This window comes from Camelus ferus, chromosome 36, assembly GCF_009834535.1.
Source record: "Camelus ferus isolate YT-003-E chromosome 36, BCGSAC_Cfer_1.0, whole genome shotgun sequence".
NCBI lineage: Eukaryota > Metazoa > Chordata > Mammalia > Artiodactyla > Camelidae > Camelus > Camelus ferus.
This window is the reverse complement of record NC_045731.1, coordinates 22,204,267-22,222,288: the sequence shown is the minus strand read 5'-3', so window position 1 is coordinate 22,222,288 and position 18,022 is coordinate 22,204,267. Positions and strand designations below refer to the sequence as shown.

General features: G+C 41.5%; 1 protein-coding gene and 1 long non-coding RNA gene across 32 annotated transcripts in view; one reads left to right on the top strand and one right to left on the bottom strand.

Annotated features, from left to right (window-relative positions):
• Window positions 1–18,022, bottom strand: part of LOC116661745 — a 224,774-nt gene that overhangs the window by 26,476 nt on the left and 180,276 nt on the right. The gene's annotated exons all lie outside the window — the stretch shown is intronic.
• LOC116661728 (anoctamin-6-like) overlaps window positions 5,756–18,022 on the top strand; it is a 408,020-nt gene continuing 395,753 nt past the window's right edge. For 11 of the 31 annotated variants that reach the window (XR_004317629.1, XR_004317630.1, XR_004317636.1 and 8 more), the window contains exons 1-5: window positions 7,603–7,847; window positions 9,301–9,775; window positions 9,869–10,063; window positions 10,809–11,094; window positions 13,648–13,762. Coding sequence is in view for 11 of the 31 variants with exons in the window: in XM_032474252.1 (XP_032330143.1) it covers window positions 7,714–7,869; window positions 9,301–9,414; window positions 9,869–10,033; window positions 10,804–11,094; window positions 13,648–13,734 (813 nt within the window). In the remaining 20 variants the exon portion in view is untranslated. Of the gene's footprint in view, window positions 6,085–7,602; window positions 7,870–7,896; window positions 8,000–9,083; window positions 9,143–9,300; window positions 9,776–9,868; window positions 10,064–10,803; window positions 11,095–12,320; window positions 12,511–13,647; window positions 13,763–18,022 lie in introns of those variants that run through there. The other 20 variants (XR_004317638.1, XR_004317639.1, XR_004317644.1 and 17 more) reach the window with 14 other exon arrangements.

Here is an 18,022-nt window from a genome sequence, read left to right as displayed (position 1 = left end):
TCGGCTATTGTATACAGTGGTGCTTTGAATACTGGAGTGCAGGTATCTTTTCACATTGGAGTTCCTTCCAGTTGTATACCCAGAAGTGGGATTACTGGGTCTAGGATAAGCCTACTTTTAGTTTTTTCAGGGATTTCCATGTTTTCTATAATGACTACACCAAACTGGTTTCCCACCAGCAGTGTAAAGGGTTCCCTTCCTCTACAGCCCTCTCTAGCATTTTATCATTCATGAACTCTGAGCGATGGCCATTCTGACTGGTGTGAGCTGATACCTCATTGTAGTTTTGATTTGCATTTCTCTGTTTATTAGTGATATTGAGCATTTTTTCATGTGTCTATTGGCCACTTTGTGTCTTCATTGGAGAAATGCTTGTTTAGGTCTTCTGCCTATTTTTGGATTCAGTTGTTTGTTTTCTTGTTATTAAGTTGTATGAGCTGTTTATATATTCTGAAAATTAAGCCTTTGTTAGTCGTATCATTTGCAAATATTTTCTCCCATTCGTAGGTTGTTGTTTTGTTTTACTTATGGTTGCCTTTGCTGTGAAGAAAATTATGAGTTTAATTACGTCCCATTTGTTTATTTTTTTCTCCTATTTCCATTGCCTGGGTAGATTGCACTAGGAGAACGTTGCTAAGATTTATGTCAGATAATGTTTTGCCTATGTTTTCTTTTAGGAGATTTATCATGTCTTGTCCATCTGCATCTTAAGCCTGTACTCTAGATCTGTGCTTCAGTTTTGAATTCTGAGCTTCTTAGAGAACACCTACTCTTAGCTCATATGTCAGATTCAACATGTCTAAAGCTGGTTTCATAATCTTTTTTCTTGCAGCGTCTCCACTCATTCAGTGGGATAATCATTCTTCCGGTCTTGAATACCCAAAGGCTTGGAATGGTCTTTGATTCATCTTTCTCTCACCACCCTCCACATTTTGTCAGCTTCTGGAACTGTATGTTTTTGGTTTCAAATGTCTATTCTGATTGCTGATGCTCTGATGAAGAGCTTTCATCCCGGATACATGAATTTTTCCTTCTGCTGAATTCTTGGATATTCTCTCCCCCCCCTTTCAGTCAACCTACAGTTTTGACGCTCCAACATCTAGAGTCAAGTCAAAGACTTACCACAACCAGATCTCAGCCAGGTAGTCTCGACCCTCCATCACTTTGGCCTTACCTTATGTGTTCCAATCATTATGTGACTTAGCCTCCTAGGGTAACCTGTGCCTTATTAAAAACCAGGAGTCACCAGCCTTTTCCTATCCAGTCCTCAGTTAAAACAGCTTAGAATTGCCCTGAGAACTAGTTGGAGCCCCATCCCCTTCATAGAGTCTTCCCTATTTACTCCAAATACTTCTAGCTCCTCTTTGTATTCCTGCACTGTTTATGATCGGTAGCCTGTAATCTTGGCTTTGAGTACTGACTTGGTACCATTCCCGGGTGGTTTCCAATGTGTCTCCTCACTTAGCTGGTAACTGGAGAAGACTCCCTTGTTCAGCCTCCTTTATACCCCTCACCCTGCTTAGCATCGGGCAATAGCAGGCATCCAGGCAGTGCTTACCAACTTTACTTATTTGCAGGGGTGGTGGTGTGGATTATAGCTAATAACTATTAATTCAGTGTTGCAATTAAAAAAGAAAGCCAAGAAAATCCATAAAACTTTATCTCCATGTTCAGTTTAGTGCTTTACCTCAACAGTTTCCTTAACTCTGTGTTTACATTCACATAGTGTTCAGTGCTTGTACAGTTCCCTGAGGCAAGCAGGTGAGATATCATTATGTTTGACTTTCACGTTACATTTCATATTGGATATATTTGTGGAATGACAAAACCTTCTTTTATAAGTAAACAGCCGGAAGCCCAGAGAGACTAACAGCCTAACCCAGGTTCACCTGGTTAGTGTTTGGCACAGGCCAGGACCGCGGTTCACATCTTCCAGCTGCTCCTCTTCCAGTGCCTTTTCATTCCAGTGCTGGGAAATGTAGCCCCATCAGCCAAACGGCCAAGTCACATTGCTGCCCCTTTACCTGCCAGTGATGGCAGTGCTACAAAAAGTGGCAAAGGAAAGGTCAGAAGTAGGAGTGATAAAAGACATGGAAGTGCTGGAAATGGATCCTCAGCCTCCTCCTCCCTATTTGAGCAGCCTCACAAGTGTCCCACTCTGACAGTGCTGTTCATTGTTTATAACATAGTCTTTAAAATCAGACTGATATTTTATAGGACATGCCTTTATCCTGGTCCCTTTCCTGCTAGTAGTCACCGTCATGGGCAGAAAGTGCCTGACTGTGCTCTGTTTGTCACGTAGGTGGGAGGGAAAGTGGGAGAGGGAGCGGGTTGAACTGAAGCCGAGCTTTTTACAGCTCTGTTGTTCTAGGACCAGAGCAGTTCCACTCTGCTTTCATCACCTCTCCACCTCCGAGTCCCAGCCACCCACTCCTGCCTGCTTCCCCACATGCCACGTCCTGGGGGAGGACAGGGTTGTGGGCAATGACCCCTCCACCCTCCGCCCTGGGAGGTGCAGGAGTCTGCTTTAACTTTTGAGCTGTTTTGGTAATTGGGCTTTTCCAGCTTTTCTAGACATCTCCTATCCAGCTCTGAGAAATTGGAGATGTAACTTAACCATACATGGACTATACTAATTTATTCAGTGGCATTAATGTGATGTTGTCTGTAAGGTGTTCTGTGACTGGATAGGAGGTTTTTTGTCTCACAGGATGCTTCACATCCAATTCTAAAGGCCAACAGGATGCAGGTGTAATTCAAATTCTTACATGTCTGTAAGGCAGACATGAACATTATTTGGTAATATGACCATATGTTCATAGATGACAGTTAGTCCGCCGGCTCTGTATCTAATAAAAGTTTAAATTCCAAACGCTTGAAGAAAATTTGCGGAACATGTCTTTTTGCCTGTAACTAGTTGCAAAAACTGAAATCACAAGTCTACCACAAGCCACAGTGTTTCCCAGTAGAGAAAGCCCTCTACTTTTACAACCTCTAAGTAATGCGGTGGTTCTTTGGGTGAGATGAGGGATGCCAGAGTATTTTGTTGGGAAACTAGAGTGGCATGACAAGTATTCTGGGACTGGTTACAGTTGAGTCTCTGCTTCCTATATCCTGGACTGATTACAGAGGCAATGTCAGTGCGGTAACCAGCTTCTGAATGCAAGTGTAGCTAGGAAGACAACAGAGAAAATAGAAGGGATATAAAGTAATGGAGGGACTTCAGAGCAGTACAAATGGTGACTTTGACACCACGAGCTGCTGACGTGGACTTGGCAGGAATTTGTGAGAAGTGGTGGGTGTCATTGCGAGCAGGAGAGTCCTTCAGCTTTTGTGGTGAACAGGCAAAGGGGAGAGCAGAGTATGGTGGCCACCCGGGGGCTACTTGTGTCCTGAATGTGAAAATGTCTGGTCCCCTGTTTGATTTTGCAGCCACAACTTCACATGACTCAGGGCATTATTTCCACCAGAAAACCATAAAAACATTAACAACCTCTGTTTCCCAAAGTGTTTGTTCTCGATCTGAGATGATTGTCCTGTGGTGGGAGGTACGTGGGCGATGGGGCACATTACATCACCCTCTTTCACTAAAAGTCTACCTCGCTGCTTTTCACCCTACTCCTAGAGGTGCTGTCATTCTGTTACACCTAGACCTGTAAGACGGGCTTGCCTGAATCCTCACGTGAAGAGGGACGGTTTGTGCAGTTTTAAAAAATTGCCTCGGGTCATGTGGTCCCTTGTTCCCTCCATTGGAAATCACTATTCCAGAGCAAATAGTATGCATCTATAGAAACTATATTGTTTGTAAGATGTCTTCAGAAGTTTGAAGTAGGTTTAAATATTTGCTTGGTGATGGCATCTTGATTGTTTGAAGGAGGCAACCCTCACTAGGGGCTTTGTTTGCTTCCTGTCTGAGAGTTCCTTTACTGGCAGTAGAGTGTTCGTAGGCAGAGGTAGAAAGTTACCTGGGCTGAGAAGCCGAATTTGCCTGCAGCTGGGAATTGGCAGAAGAGTCAGTTATGGAAGGAAGGCTTTAGGATTATCTGGTAGCAGATTTCTGGGATCCAAACCCTGGGAAACCTCAGCTTTTGTAGAGTATGTTCTGTAACAATAGGCTATTGGATAATTTTAACACTTGTTATGGGATGTAGAGTTGGGGAAAGACTTAAAAGTGAAAGAACCTTAAAAAAGAATCTCCAAATATTTTAAAGAAGACAGTTCTCAGAATGAGAGCTTTTCTGTAAAAGACTAGTACTTCACTTCACAGGGGAAGCAGGGAGCAGGTGTAACTGCACTTACGGTAACTTAGAAGGTAAACCTCACCCTCCCACTTCGCTGTGTCCTGGTGTCCGTTCATCTCCCACATCTGTAGTTTTAGACATGACGTGTCATTTTCTGGTACTCCATTCTGCTTCTGAGTGAGAGACTGACACAAATTCACATAGCGATTGAAAAATTGCGCTAAGGACTTTATTGTTAAAAATGTGGACCTGTGGCAGGGTGCTGCATTTGCAAGTGACTTTCGGTACAGAGAACACTTAAAAGAATGCAGTGTTATTTCTTTTTTATTCCTTTAAGCCTTTGAATAGAAGCTTTTCTTTGCAGAGTTTCTGGAGTACATCAGAACAAGCAGGAACTAAAAATAGCTTTAAGAAAGCACCAGTATAGACGTTGCTTATAGTATGGTATCTGTCTTAAAGTTAACTCTTTAAAGCAGGAAGTTGTAACTCTCAATTTCTTAAGCAAATATAAACATTCTTGACACTTAATGACATTCTTTGTGGGGTGAAGCTGCTTTTGCTTCCATTCTGAGCATTGAAAGGCCTTCTATGATACTTCTACCAGTCCTCAATATTTTATTTTCCCTCTGTTGTGAACTTGTTATTAAACTTGAAGCAGATATAAATATCATTAACTTGCTACATATGTAGAAATTCAGTGTTACATAGTCAGAAAGTTTGTGTACATCACACGTATCTACATAATTCCCCCCTTTCCAACTGTGTTCCTGATGAAAGGATGGTGGGAAATGGCATTATGGGGATATGTCTTACAGTACACAGTGTTTCCCCTGTTCCCTCTACCAGATCTGGATGTTCTTTCATCTTTCAGCTTCTAGACTTACTAGCTCTTTTCTTAAGCCAGGTGTATCTCATCCCCCTGCACACACACATGTGTACACACACACACACACACACACACACACACACACACACACATTCTGCCGTAGGGAGTAGCGTGCACCATCCCATTCTCCCACTCCAGCTCTGGACCCATCCACTGGAGGCAGTGTCTTGCACGAATTCATTTGTAAGTTCCTTTTTAAACTCGAGTGGTCGGGAAATAGGACTGATATCCACACCTAATAGGCAGGCCCTCAAGGACAACTTCTATGGTTAATGCCAGGTTATCTTAATGTTTGAGTACCTGGGTTTCATGGCTTCCTTGTACCGCCTGTGTGACCCATGATTCCCACTTTTCTGTCTCCCGTTAGACTTTTTCACTCCAACTCTGGACTCTTACAATCTTCTGCTGATTTGACATCTTCACTTGGAACTCTGATATCTTAAAACCAACATGTGTAAAAACTGAGCTCTTGGTCCTCCTACCCCCCAAACTGGTTCTTTCTGCAGCCTCCCCCATTCAGTTAGTGGAAACTTAATCCTTCCAGCTGCTTGGGTCAAAAATCTTGGAGTTATTCTGACTTTCACTGACATACCACATGAATTCTGTCAATAGATCTGGTTTGAACACTGCCTTTAAAACATATCCAGAACCCAGCCACTTCTCACCATGGCTCCTGCCTCCACTGCTGCTTCCCTGCCCTGAGCCACTGTCCTCTCCTCCTGCACAGCCCTTCTCAGAGGCTTCCCTCCTTTCATCTCTGACCCGTTTGCACTATTCTCACCCGGCAGTCAAGTGAGCCTTGAAAACCTAAGTTAGATCGTGTCGTCCTTCTGCAGTGCCTCCCCATTTCACTCCGGGTAAAAGCCACAGTCCTTACAACGTCCTCCAAGGCCGTACAGGATCTGCACTGACCCTTCTCCGCAGCTCCAGCCGTGCCCCCATTCTGGAACATGCGAGGTGCACGCTGGCCTTGGTGATGGTTATTCCGTCCACCTGGGACTTCTCACCTCCTAGTCCTAGTTCTAACCTCAGTCCTCAGTGTGGCCTGCTCTGGTATTTAATACAACATCACCCTCATCCCATACCCTCAACTCTATTTACCTTGCCCTTTTTTCTTTTTTCCATGGTTCCTCTTTCCTAACATGCCACCTCCTCTGCTGCTCTGTTGTGTGAATTGTCATCTCCACCCCCCACCCCAGCTAGACTCCAACCAAGCTCTGTGAGGACAGGACTTTTGTTTTGTTTATTGATCTATTCCAAGTGCCTAGACTAGTCCTGGGTACATAGTAGGCAGTCAAAAATTATTTGCTGAATAAATTAAAAGACTATTTTAAAACTGAATCATCCTTTCAGGAACGGGTGAGGAAAGGAATCTGCATGAAGGAAAATGGCGCAGTAAATATTATTTGCCTCTTGTTCTTTGTGAGATATATATGTGTTTTAGTCTTAATTTGGTATCCCAGTTTCTTAATTTAATAGCTGTATTAAGGTGTAATTTACAGGCCATAAAATTCACACATTATAATTGTACAAGTCAGCCATTTTAGCTATTTCTAGAGTTGTGCAACTGTGTCCTCAAAAAGTCCCCTTGTGTCCGTCCATATGCAGTTCGCCCTCCCCTCAGTGGCACCCTGATTTTATTTGTTTTTGTTTTTTTGGCAATCACATCTCAAAAGAATAATTTACACAGCAGTACTAATATAGCTTTGCACTTTTAGAAATGACACACTTAAATATGAAATCAGCGGTCATTGCTGAATGTAGGCAGCAGTATCAGACATTGGTGAGAAGAATGGACTTGAGTGTCAGACTGGCTGCAGTCTTACCCAGCTCCACCATTTACCAAGTTACCCAAATTATTTTCTGCCTCAAGCTCTTTATCTGTTATATGGGGGTAATAATAGCAGCTTACAGAGTTGTTGTGAGGATTAAGCAAACAGGGAAACAAAATTTAGTATAGTGGCCAGCTTATGTTATTACCTAAAATATAGCCTTGCAGGTAGAGAGCAAAATTCAAATCAGTTTCTAAAGTATGTGTAAAATATGATCCAGTTCCTGCCTGGTTTGTAAACATGTATGCCTACTGCAGAATGTAAAAGCAGGCTAATTTCCAACAGAAAAGATCATTTCTCAGCATTTCTTTCAAAGGTAGTTGCAAAATCATTTTTACTAAATTTTCTGTGCCCATCTCTGACAGAGCTTTGACACCAGGGAGGTAATTATCTACTTTTTGTTAAAATCATGCTGACCATCAGAAAGTGTTCTGAATTATATTTTAGCCTTTATGTTGGGAAATATTGTGAGACTTCTTCTAAATTAATGGGGGAGGGGCATTCATTGTAGCTCTTGTAGCCTGATAAGCCTGCACTAAATTATCTTTTTTTAAATTTAATTAAAGTAATTAATTAATTTTTTGCAGGGGGTGGTAATTAGGTTTTTATTTATTTATTTTATTTTTAGAAGAAGTACTGGGGATTGAACCCAGGCCCTTGTGCATGCTAAGAATATGATCTTTCACTTGAGCTATACCCTCCCCCCTAAATTATCTTTAATAAGGTCTTTTTCTCTGTTTTGTTATTTTCTTTTATGTACAGATGCACAAAGCAGGGTCATCAGAAGCCTCTCAATTCCAAAGATGATAATAGTGAAAAACATTGCACAGTGACAGTGAATCCTTGGCATATGAAGAAAGATTGTAAAGTCCTGAATGAATTAAGAAGGTATTGTTACATTAACATACATGTAACCGTGGCTCTCTTACCTTTATTTTTCACTTTATAATGAAGATACTCCCCACCCGTCAAGGTTGCTTTGTTTGATATAGGGAATACCTAAATCCTTTTCTGCAAGTTTTTTAAATAAGTAAGAGCAGGTAATTTATCAGAAGTGTGAATGGTGTAATCTGCTCTGTCTAGTATGGTAGCCACCAGCCACATGTGGCTATTGTGAATTGAGATGTTCTATAAGTGGAAAATACATAATAGATTTTCAAGACTTTGTACAACAAAAATAATGTAAAATATTTATTAATAAGTTTAAAAGTGTTAATCACACTTTTGAAATGATAGTATATTGGATATTTTGGGATAAATATAATTATTACTGGAATTAATTTCACTTGTTCCTTTTTATTTTCTAAATGGGATTACTGGAAAATTGTGACTTGCACTATGTTTCTATTGACAGTGCTGGCTTCTAACTTATTGCAAATAATATGAAAAAAACTTTGATTAAATATTTTGTAATTGAGTAGTTGATTTACATCATATTAGTTTCAGGTGTACAACACAGAGGCTCAACATTTTTATAGATTATATTCCATTTAAAGTCACCATAAAATAATGGCTATATTTCCCTGTGCTGTATGATACAGCCCTGTAACCTATCCATTTTATACATAGTACTTTTTACCTCTCAATCCCCTACCCCCTTCCTGCCTCCCCTCTCCTCCTTCTCCCCATTGGTAACCACCAGTCTGTTCTGTGTACCTGTGAGTATATTTCTGTTTTATTATAGTCATTAATTTGTTTTATTTTTAGATATACATATAAGTTAATACATAGAATATTTGTTTTTCTTTCTCTGACTTATTTCACTTAGCATAATACCCTGTAGGTCCATCCATGTTATTGCAAATGGCATTATTTTATTTTTTATGGCTGAGCAGTATTCCATTTTGTGTGTGTGTGCATGTGTATATATGTGTGTGTATATATATATGTATATATACATATATATATAATATACCACACCTTCTTTATCCAGTCATCTGTCAGTGAACATTTGGGTTGTTTCAGTGTCTTGGCTATTGTAAATAGTGCTGCTGTGAACATTGGGGTGCATGTGTCTTTTTGAATTATATTTTTCTCCAGACATATACCCATGAATGGGATTGCTGGATCACACGGAAGTCTATTTTTAGTTTTTTAAGGAACCTCTATACTGTCCTCCATAGTGGCTGCACCAATTTACATTCCCACCAACCGAGTAGGAGGGTTCCTTTTTCTCTTAAAAGGTCAAAAATTCTCTACATTTATATACTTTCCTTACAGTTTAGGACACAATTTGGCAAAAGCCAGATAGAATTTAATAGCAGTAAATACAGTATTTTTTTAAATGGCCATGCATTATGGATAGATATGTTATTGATGAGTTGGTTCTCTTTTTTTGTAGATGCAGAAGTTTTTATGCTTCACAGACATTTCAGTCTTGCAGAGAGAAAAATTTCTTTGCATTTTGCTGAACTTGTCCGGGTGGCTTAATCGAATTTTGTCCAGGCCTGCAGAGGTGAATATGCATCCAAACCTGAACCATTTGAATGTCTGCAAGATTTTAAGAGTCTAGAATGTCAGATCTGGACTATAACTCTGGTGAATGACATCAGTAAGTGGACTCAAGAAAACTCCATTTGAGTGCAAAACTTTTCATAAGCCAAAAAAGGCTTTGAAATTGTGGCAAAGCCAGAGACTTTTGTGCACCACATATGGCCACAAACCCATGGGGACAACCACAGGCCTTCTGGAGTGCCAAGGGAATTCCATGTGAGGAGTCCAGCACTCACAGGAATCCAACAAGTCCCTGCCAGCCAGAGCACCTTCATTGCTACTGTGCTGTTTTGAGCAAATGTCTTTTCATCAGGTTCAAATTGGTTTGTTGTTATTTTTTTGCATAAAAAAATCAAACAACTTCTTGTTCCCTTGGTGAAAGTAAAAGCCTAACATTTTCTGATTTCTTTTGACAGAGAAAACATGAGCCTATGAATCTAACCTCATCTGTGATGGTCTGCAGCTGGGAGCAGCCAGATCAGTGTCAGTCCCTTTGCAGCCATTGGTTGGGAGCCTGCATGTTCCCTGGAATGATATTTGAAATATGTCACCCTAGCCGTGCCTTCGCTGTGGGCTGGGAGGCGAGTCAGTCAGAATCTGCATTATGGAATGTATGTTTCAGATCCAAAGCTAGGAGATCTTTTTTAATAGCCAGAGAATGTAGTCATAAATATATCTATTAATGTATTATGCAAGAAACTTTTTAAAGATTATTTTATTATAAAAATTTACCCCCAAAATTGAAAATGTAAAGAACAGTGGAATTAAAAATCATCTGTACCTTAATTATACATAAAGAATCTTAAAATCCTTCTAAACATTTTTTTGTTCAAATGTAGATATTTTTCCCTTCCAAAAAGGAAAATTATTATTTCACATTTTTTGCTTTTTCCTTTTATTATATATTCCATATCAATAAATATAATTCTTTTAAATCCCTTTTAATGGCTGTTTAACACTATATTGAACAGATATGTAAATAGTCCTAGGTTTCAGAAATTTAAAAATTTGTCATTACAATACCACTGCAAAGAATATTTTGGTGTTTCTATTTTTAGTTACTAATTTGGACTAAAAATTAACAAGTTTGCTTTTCTTCACCAAAAACATTGGTTATTTTATGAATGAACTGTAAGGATTTTAAATAACTTTTCAGTAATTTCAACAAAGAAATTATCTTTAAGGCAAAAATATATGATGGTTTGCAAATCTATTTTTATTATATCTTCACTTTTACCAGTGTCATATGTGTGTGTGTTTGCACAAGTGCTTTAACTACCAGCAATGTAAGAAAAATCTGTGTACTAAAAATGTGAAAATAGTTTCGTCATTTGTGTTTTCATTCTCCCAATATAGGTTTTGGATGACAAGCTTGTATGCAAAAGTACACACCCTGTGGGAGGTGCTCTGTACATACGCTGAGATACTGCACATAAAATTGCCTCTGAAGTCCAATGATCTGAAAACCCGGTCCTCAGCCTTTGATAATTTCAGCTGTTTTATGAAAGTCCTCCAAGTGGATGAAAGTATCATCAAGCCGGAGCAAGAGTTTTTCATTGCCCTATTTGAGAAGAGCTGCGTGAATGACTTTTATATTCAGGATAGAGATACATTCTTCAATCCAGCCACCAGAAGCCGCATTGTAAGTCTAAACCGAGTTTAGCTGCTGTCTTGGGGGTGATTTAGAACCTGCTGTTGAATTATCAGTGATTCGGTTTTGTTGGTTTGGTTTGGTTTTTAAAAGCTGCCCATAAAAAGGAAAAAAGAGAAAGAAAAGAAATATGCCTACAGATTCCTGTTAGGATAGTAAACAGTGGCTGGTTAGTTACCCTGTATAAACCACACACTCTCTTAGAATCGTTTTAGGTTTACTTCATCCTTTCTCAGATCCAGTATCAAGTAAGGGATAGTGTTAAAAAAATTTCGGGATTAACATGCTTGTGAGCTCCGGGATCTGCAAGGCAGCTTTCCCTCCCCATGGTGTAAGTCAAATGGCAGAAATGAAATAAAGCACCTCATGTCTCCTCCGGTGTTAACAGGAAAAGGGTAAACTTCTTGACCTTGTTTCTTCCTGGGTAAAATGAAGATAATATATCAGGAGGCGAGAAGCTCACTTAGGGCAGGAACCATGTTGTCTTGTTCACTGCTGAATCCCAGGCACCGGGAAGGCTGAGTTTAATGAGTGAATGAATGAACTGTAGTTCCCCCAGAGTTACCATGTGGGGCGGTGCGGATTAGCAGCTAAGAGCATAGACTCTAGAGGGGAGGGTACAGCTCAAGTGATGGGGTGCATGCTTAGCACGCATAAGGTCCTGGGTTCAGCCCCCAACCCCTCCTCTAAAATAGAGAAATAACCCTAATTACCTCCCCATACCCCACCAGAATTACCTTATTATCTCCCCGCCAACAAAAAAAAAAAAAAAAAAAAAAGCCAAGAGTGTAGACTCAGGCTGGAACACCTGTGCTGGTTTCTCACTGTTGACCTTGTAAAAGTCATTTAGCCTCTGTGTTTATCAAGTTCCTCATCAATAAAATGGGTAAAATAATAATACCCACCTCGTAGAGTTGCTATGGGGATTAATGAATCTGTGTCAATATTAGAACAGCCCTGGCTAATAGTAAGTACTATGCGTCTGTCAGCTCTCTTCATAATTACTGACAGATGTTATTATCAACCAAAGAAGCATTAGTTCTTTGTAAGGGAAATGCATGTTAGACCATTTCATTTATCATTTTCTGTAATTCAGGCTTTTTCCCTCTGAAATACCATTTTCTGTCTGTGCACTAGAAAGCCACAGGGCTTTCCAAATTTCATCTGTCTGGGTTCTTGTCATGATGGCAATACTGCAGAGTGTTGACATTTTTTAGGGACTCCGTCTGAGATGACAGCAACCCCTCAAATTCAGGAGCACTTCTCTAACTGATAACATCTCGCATGAAATGAAGTTTTTAAAATGTAACAGCTTCAGATGCTTAATGATGCCATAAATGCAAGGATGTTATATCTAAGCTCTTTAAATAAATCCTGTCATTGAAATAAAGGAAATACTATATTATAGCGCTCTATGACTTTGTTATCTTGCTATCCATTTATCTGACTCTCTAAGACCAAAGAAAGCAAAGACTGAGATTGATCATTAATACTGTGTGGTACACGTATTTGTGGATGAAGACAATACTGAAATGCACTGTCTAAGATATTAAAATGGACACTAAACAGCTGCTTGATGCACATGCATGAACAGAACAGGGAGCTGGGTGCAGGGAGCAGACACTGAGCTTCCTGGATCAGAGACCAGCATAGCAGTCCAGCCCAGCAGTCCACATGTTTTATATTTATGTCCCAGCAAAATTAGCAGTGAGAGTCTGAAATGAACTTTGGGGACACTTGCAAACAGCTGTCATGATTACTAATGTGGGACACCAGGATTCTACAGTGTTTAGTTGGCATCTGCGCACAACCAGTTCTTTTCCATTAAAGCTAGTTGTAATTGCTGGTTCCACATCCAGGCTGAGCAATCATCTCATGTGGTGTTTGGGAGGGAGGTAAGTGGAGTCAGGACCCATGTTAAGGCTGGGTGGGTAATAATCTGGTTCTAGTACAGGAGAAAGGAAAGTAGGTCAGGTGGGAAGGAGAATGACTGGATTTAAATTTTGTTTCTTGAGTAAGCTAAATATATAACATCATGTCAAGTTTCTTTATTGTTTATATTCCATGTGCTGTCACCGAATAACCACTGAATTGTGGGGACAAAAAAGCCTGGGTTTTAGAATTGACCCTGCCCCTAACCAGCCAGAGTCCAGGTTCCTCTGGGTGTCCAAGGAGGGTGCTGGACTGTCAGGTGTCCCTCCACTGCAGAAGTTTGGGCACTTGGGTGGCCTAGTTTTTTTGCTGTGGAAGACTGGCCCGGCTGTAGGACATTAAGCATCTGCAAGGCTCTCACCAGGTACCCACGGTGGCCCCAGGACTGTAACATCCAAGCGTTCCTTTCCACCCACGTTTGCAAATGACCCTCAAGGGGTTAGTATTAACCCTGGGTGAGAATTATGAAAAATTATATGGTACCTCCATCCCTCCTGGCAAGGGAGGGCCCCTTATTTACAAATGACCACGAAGTGTTAGCACCACATTTTATCAACAGAACATGTGAACACGTGTGACAGTGACGCTCACCTGTTTGCTTCTGCTTCCCAGTGCAACTTCAGCCTCCATCAGAGGACCTCAGCTGCCCCAGCGAACAGGGCCTTCTGTACAGGGAATGGGCTCCTCCTCGAAGCATAGACAAGAAGCAGCCCTTAGATCTCATCAGGTGAGCTGCTGGGGAGAGCACTCCAGTGGGAAGGGCTCAGGGTTGCCCTCATGGCTTCTGAGTGTGACAGTCCTCCAAGAGTGTTACCAACCAGGAAGCTCACAGGAGCTCTGAGCTTTGTTGCCCCAAGTTTTTACTGGAGGCTTTATTACAAAGACATGATTTATTGGGTCACTACTGACATGGCTAACCCAAACCCTAACTGTAACTCAAACCTTTCCTTAGCCCTAACCGTTGAGCCCCTTCCTCTCCTGGTGGTCACTCACTTGTCACAAAGCTCAAAGCCCCACTCCTCTAATCACATGGTTGGTGTCTCTGGCTGGCCAGTCCCCATCCTGAGTCATCTCATGAACACAAGCCATCCAAGGGTCCACCATGAATAGCAAAGACACTCCCATCTTGGGAAATTTCAAGGCTTTATGGGTTGCCGTCCAGGAACTGGGACCAAAGACCTACCAAATTCCTCATCAAACAGGAGTAAATGTTAGATTTCACTTAAATTATAAAATAAGAGAGAAATTCTCACTGCTTAGCTGTATCTGATGTTCGACACCGTTTCACTACACCACGTGACTGTAATGTAGTTCTCGGCATGTGTCTTCTCAGAGCACCAGTGCCGGCTGCTCCCCGGGAGCTTATGCTGTTTGGGCAAGGCTGCTGGGGGGAGGGAGGCCAAGGACAACCGAGCAAACAAAAATAATCGGGCAAATAAGGAAACAATGTCAGATTGAAATGAAGGAAATAACACAGTGTTGAGATGGGAGACTTGGGGGGAAGTGAGTCAAGAAAGCTATCTTTGAGTAGGTGACATGTGAGCTGAGATGGTGATAAGGAGGCTGGACTTTGAGGATCTGGGAAAAGTCACCCCAGGAATAGAGGCAGCTTGTCCATTGGCCCCGAGGCACAAATGTGCTCAGCAGGTTTGAGGAGATACTGGAGCCAGCGCTGGTGAGAGTGATGAGACGCGAGGTTTAGAAGGGCATCAGGAGCACGGAAAGGAGTGTAGACTCTAAGTGCAGTGAGAAGCATTCATGATAGTTTAAGCAGTAAAGTAATTTTCTCTCACTCACATTTTGTAAAGATAATGTGGAGAATGAATTGCAGGGGCCCAGGAAGCAGGGAGGCCGCGTAGGAGGCTCTTGGAGTGGGCCAGATGAGAGATGGTGGGAGCCAGGGAGGAATGCGTTTGGGGAGTGGAGCTGACAGGATGCAGTTATGGGCTGGCTGTGGATGGTGAGGAGAAGAGGAGGGTCAAGGTAGCCCCAGGTCGGCCTGGAGCCAGGTGCCTGATCTTCCTAATCTCAGTGCCCCATTCAGATGCCCACCTACTTGGGCAAAACTCTTAACCTTCCAAGTGAGGGTTTTAAAACACGGAAGTCTTTTTGTTTGTTTCACATTTTATGGAAAGATTCAACACGTACAGAAGTAGAGAGAACAGCACAGCCAGCCTGCCTGTATCAGTCACCCAGCTCCAGAATTATCAACTCAGAGTCACTGTTGTTGCATCTTTCATCGCCACCTCCTCCCCTCCCCCACCACGGGTCATTTTGAAGACAATCCTACATAGCTTAACCTTTCATTAGTGAAATGACAAGGTCTCTTTCAAATACAATTGGAATATTCCTTTTTTTTTTAGGGTTACAAAATAATTCCCTGATTGTCACAAAAATACACTTTTAAGCAGTTTTGGGGTTGAAATCAGGATCCAGACTAAGTTCACACATTGCAGCTCGCATATCTCTCAAGTGGGTTCTAATCTATAATTTTCCTTGAAATTGCTGAGGGGTTTCTCTATTTCCTGCTTGGCTGATTTCATTCTCCCCTGTGGTGTTAGACTTATTTCTCCATCCTATGTATTTGCTTTAGCTAAGTGATTTGATCCTCCCCTAAAAGCTTGATCTGACTGAGGTTCAACTCTGTGCAAGAATACTTGTTATGTGAAGTTTTGTACTCCTGTCACAAGGTACATAATGTCCAGTTGACTCTCTTTTTTGTGATGACAGCAGCCAATAATGATTGTCACCCGGGATCATTATTTCATAAGGGATTTTATTTCATGTGGTCGTACTCTAATTTCCTCCCTCAATTATCAGCAGGATCACAGTCATAAAGAGGCACTTTCTCATTAACCCGGGTTATCCTGTAGAACACAGTTTTAAAAGAGGAAGTTTATATATTTGTAAATATTTAAAGTTGATACATTTTTCTATTGTTTATAATTTTTTTTTCTAATGGAGGTACTGAAGATTGAATCTAGGACCTTATGCATGCTGAGCACACACTCTGCCACTGAGTGTACCCCATCCCCCTTGAGATTCATATTTATATGATATATTCCTTCTGTTATTTTTGTTTTATGTTATACAGTATTTGATGGCAGGGCAATGGGTTTGATGGCTATTTAATCATTCTTTATGGGCTTTTCGGGGTTTGTGTGTGTGTTTGTGTTTGTAAAGAAAACAATTTTCCCACTATTTTAAGTATGTTTTGCTAAGGAAAATATGTTGATCTGTTCCCTGCTCCTGGTCCATGTGTTCCCTTTGTTGCTTCCCACTAGTGGCCCCTTGAGCTCTGTGACAAGACTAGCATGTCGTTAATCCGAGTTGAAGGAGATCTGAAGAGATTTATTCAAGACGATGAAATTTGTAAACAATGTATTGGAAAGTATTAAGAAAGTTATTCATTAGGAGAAGGTCTGGGGTTGAATTGTTAAGTGCACAGAAATCTAAGCTATGAACCACCAAGACAATTATTAACTCCAGGAAAAACAAAGTAGGGAAGAAAAAAGTAAGCCTAGCAGACAACTTGCTACAGCTGTGAACAGTCTGTACAGAGTCCTAATAATGTAAAGCAAGGATACTGAGCTGATCAAAATTATAATGTAATTGTATCAAAAGTTTGGAAGAATGAAGGTTTGGGTGTGTAGATGAGATGGGGTTTGAAAGAGAGCTTAATCTTCTTTTTCCAATATAGAAAGTTAAATAGATGATACATAAAGCTGAAAAAGTCAGTAGGCTGTGTTACAAGGATATTAGTCAGAGACAGGGAGTAATTATTCCAAGAGTCAGCAGTAGGAGCTGAACGTGGTTGCTTCTGGCCAGGAAGTGGGGTGGTTGTTGGGAACTGCTCCTTTTTACAATCGGTGTTCGAGAACTGTTTGACTCTTTAATGAATGTATGGTATAATTTTGATAAAAAGAAATCAAGGCTGAATTTTGAAAAATTGATGTTAAGAATTGGGGTGTTTTTGACAGAGAGAGATAACAATCAGACAAAACTACATTTGAAGGGATCCTCATTATTCCTAGCCTTTCAGCAAGGACTAGGAGGCAGACATCTGTTTAAGGTTCAAAAATTCTTTCTGACCTTCTTGCCGACATGTAACCTTTGGAAGTAATGAACACCCCGTCACTGTAAATATGCAGGCAGAGGCTGCCTGACCAGCTCTCTAACTGTAGAAGGGTGTGTTTACCATTGGCCAGTTGGAGCAGGCAACTTCTAACATTCTTTCAGTTTTGAATGTGGCATTTTCAGGATGGATAGTTGATAAGAATGTATTACAAAAAGCTTAACAAGAAAGAGTCCAAGACATCTCAAACCCATTGCCAGGGTTTTCTCTGCCAGACACCATCCTGAGCCTGCCATCTGTGAGCCAGGCCACAAAGCCCAGTCACATGAGAATGAACACACTTTGTCCCTCCTATCTGATTTGGCATCGGGCTCAGCCCTTTTCCCCATGGAATGGTCCACGCCCAGGTCTCTGACGATGGAGCTGGTCTCACAGCAGCCCTGTGAGCGCTGGTCCAGCCCAAGGGGTTCCTGCGTGAAGTTTCCCAGGACTCCAGGCTGTTCTCAGAGCTGAGTCCCCCCTAGGCTAAGCCCATCGGAGCTCATCTCAGCTCCAGACTGAGCCGGAAGCCTCCGAGAGAACTCAGAGCTGAGGAAAGCCACAGGTTTTATCCAGCACTGCCGAGTCCGCAGTGCTCCAGCTGAGGGAAGTATCAGCAGCAGCAAGACACACCTGAGCCGCCGCCTCATTGTTCCGCCTCATCCCTAAGCCCTCTGTGTCTGCCTGTCTGTGTCTGTCTCCCTTTCAGGACCAGCCTGGCACCGCTTCATGCCCTGCCTCCTTTCTTCTAATCTTGCCTCCCTGGCCTGTTCCATCTACTCCAGATTAACTGAGTAACATTGAAGGGTTTTTAAAACCTAGGAACAGCCGACGTGCTAGATACAAAGAATACAGGGCAGTGCCTTCCTCAGT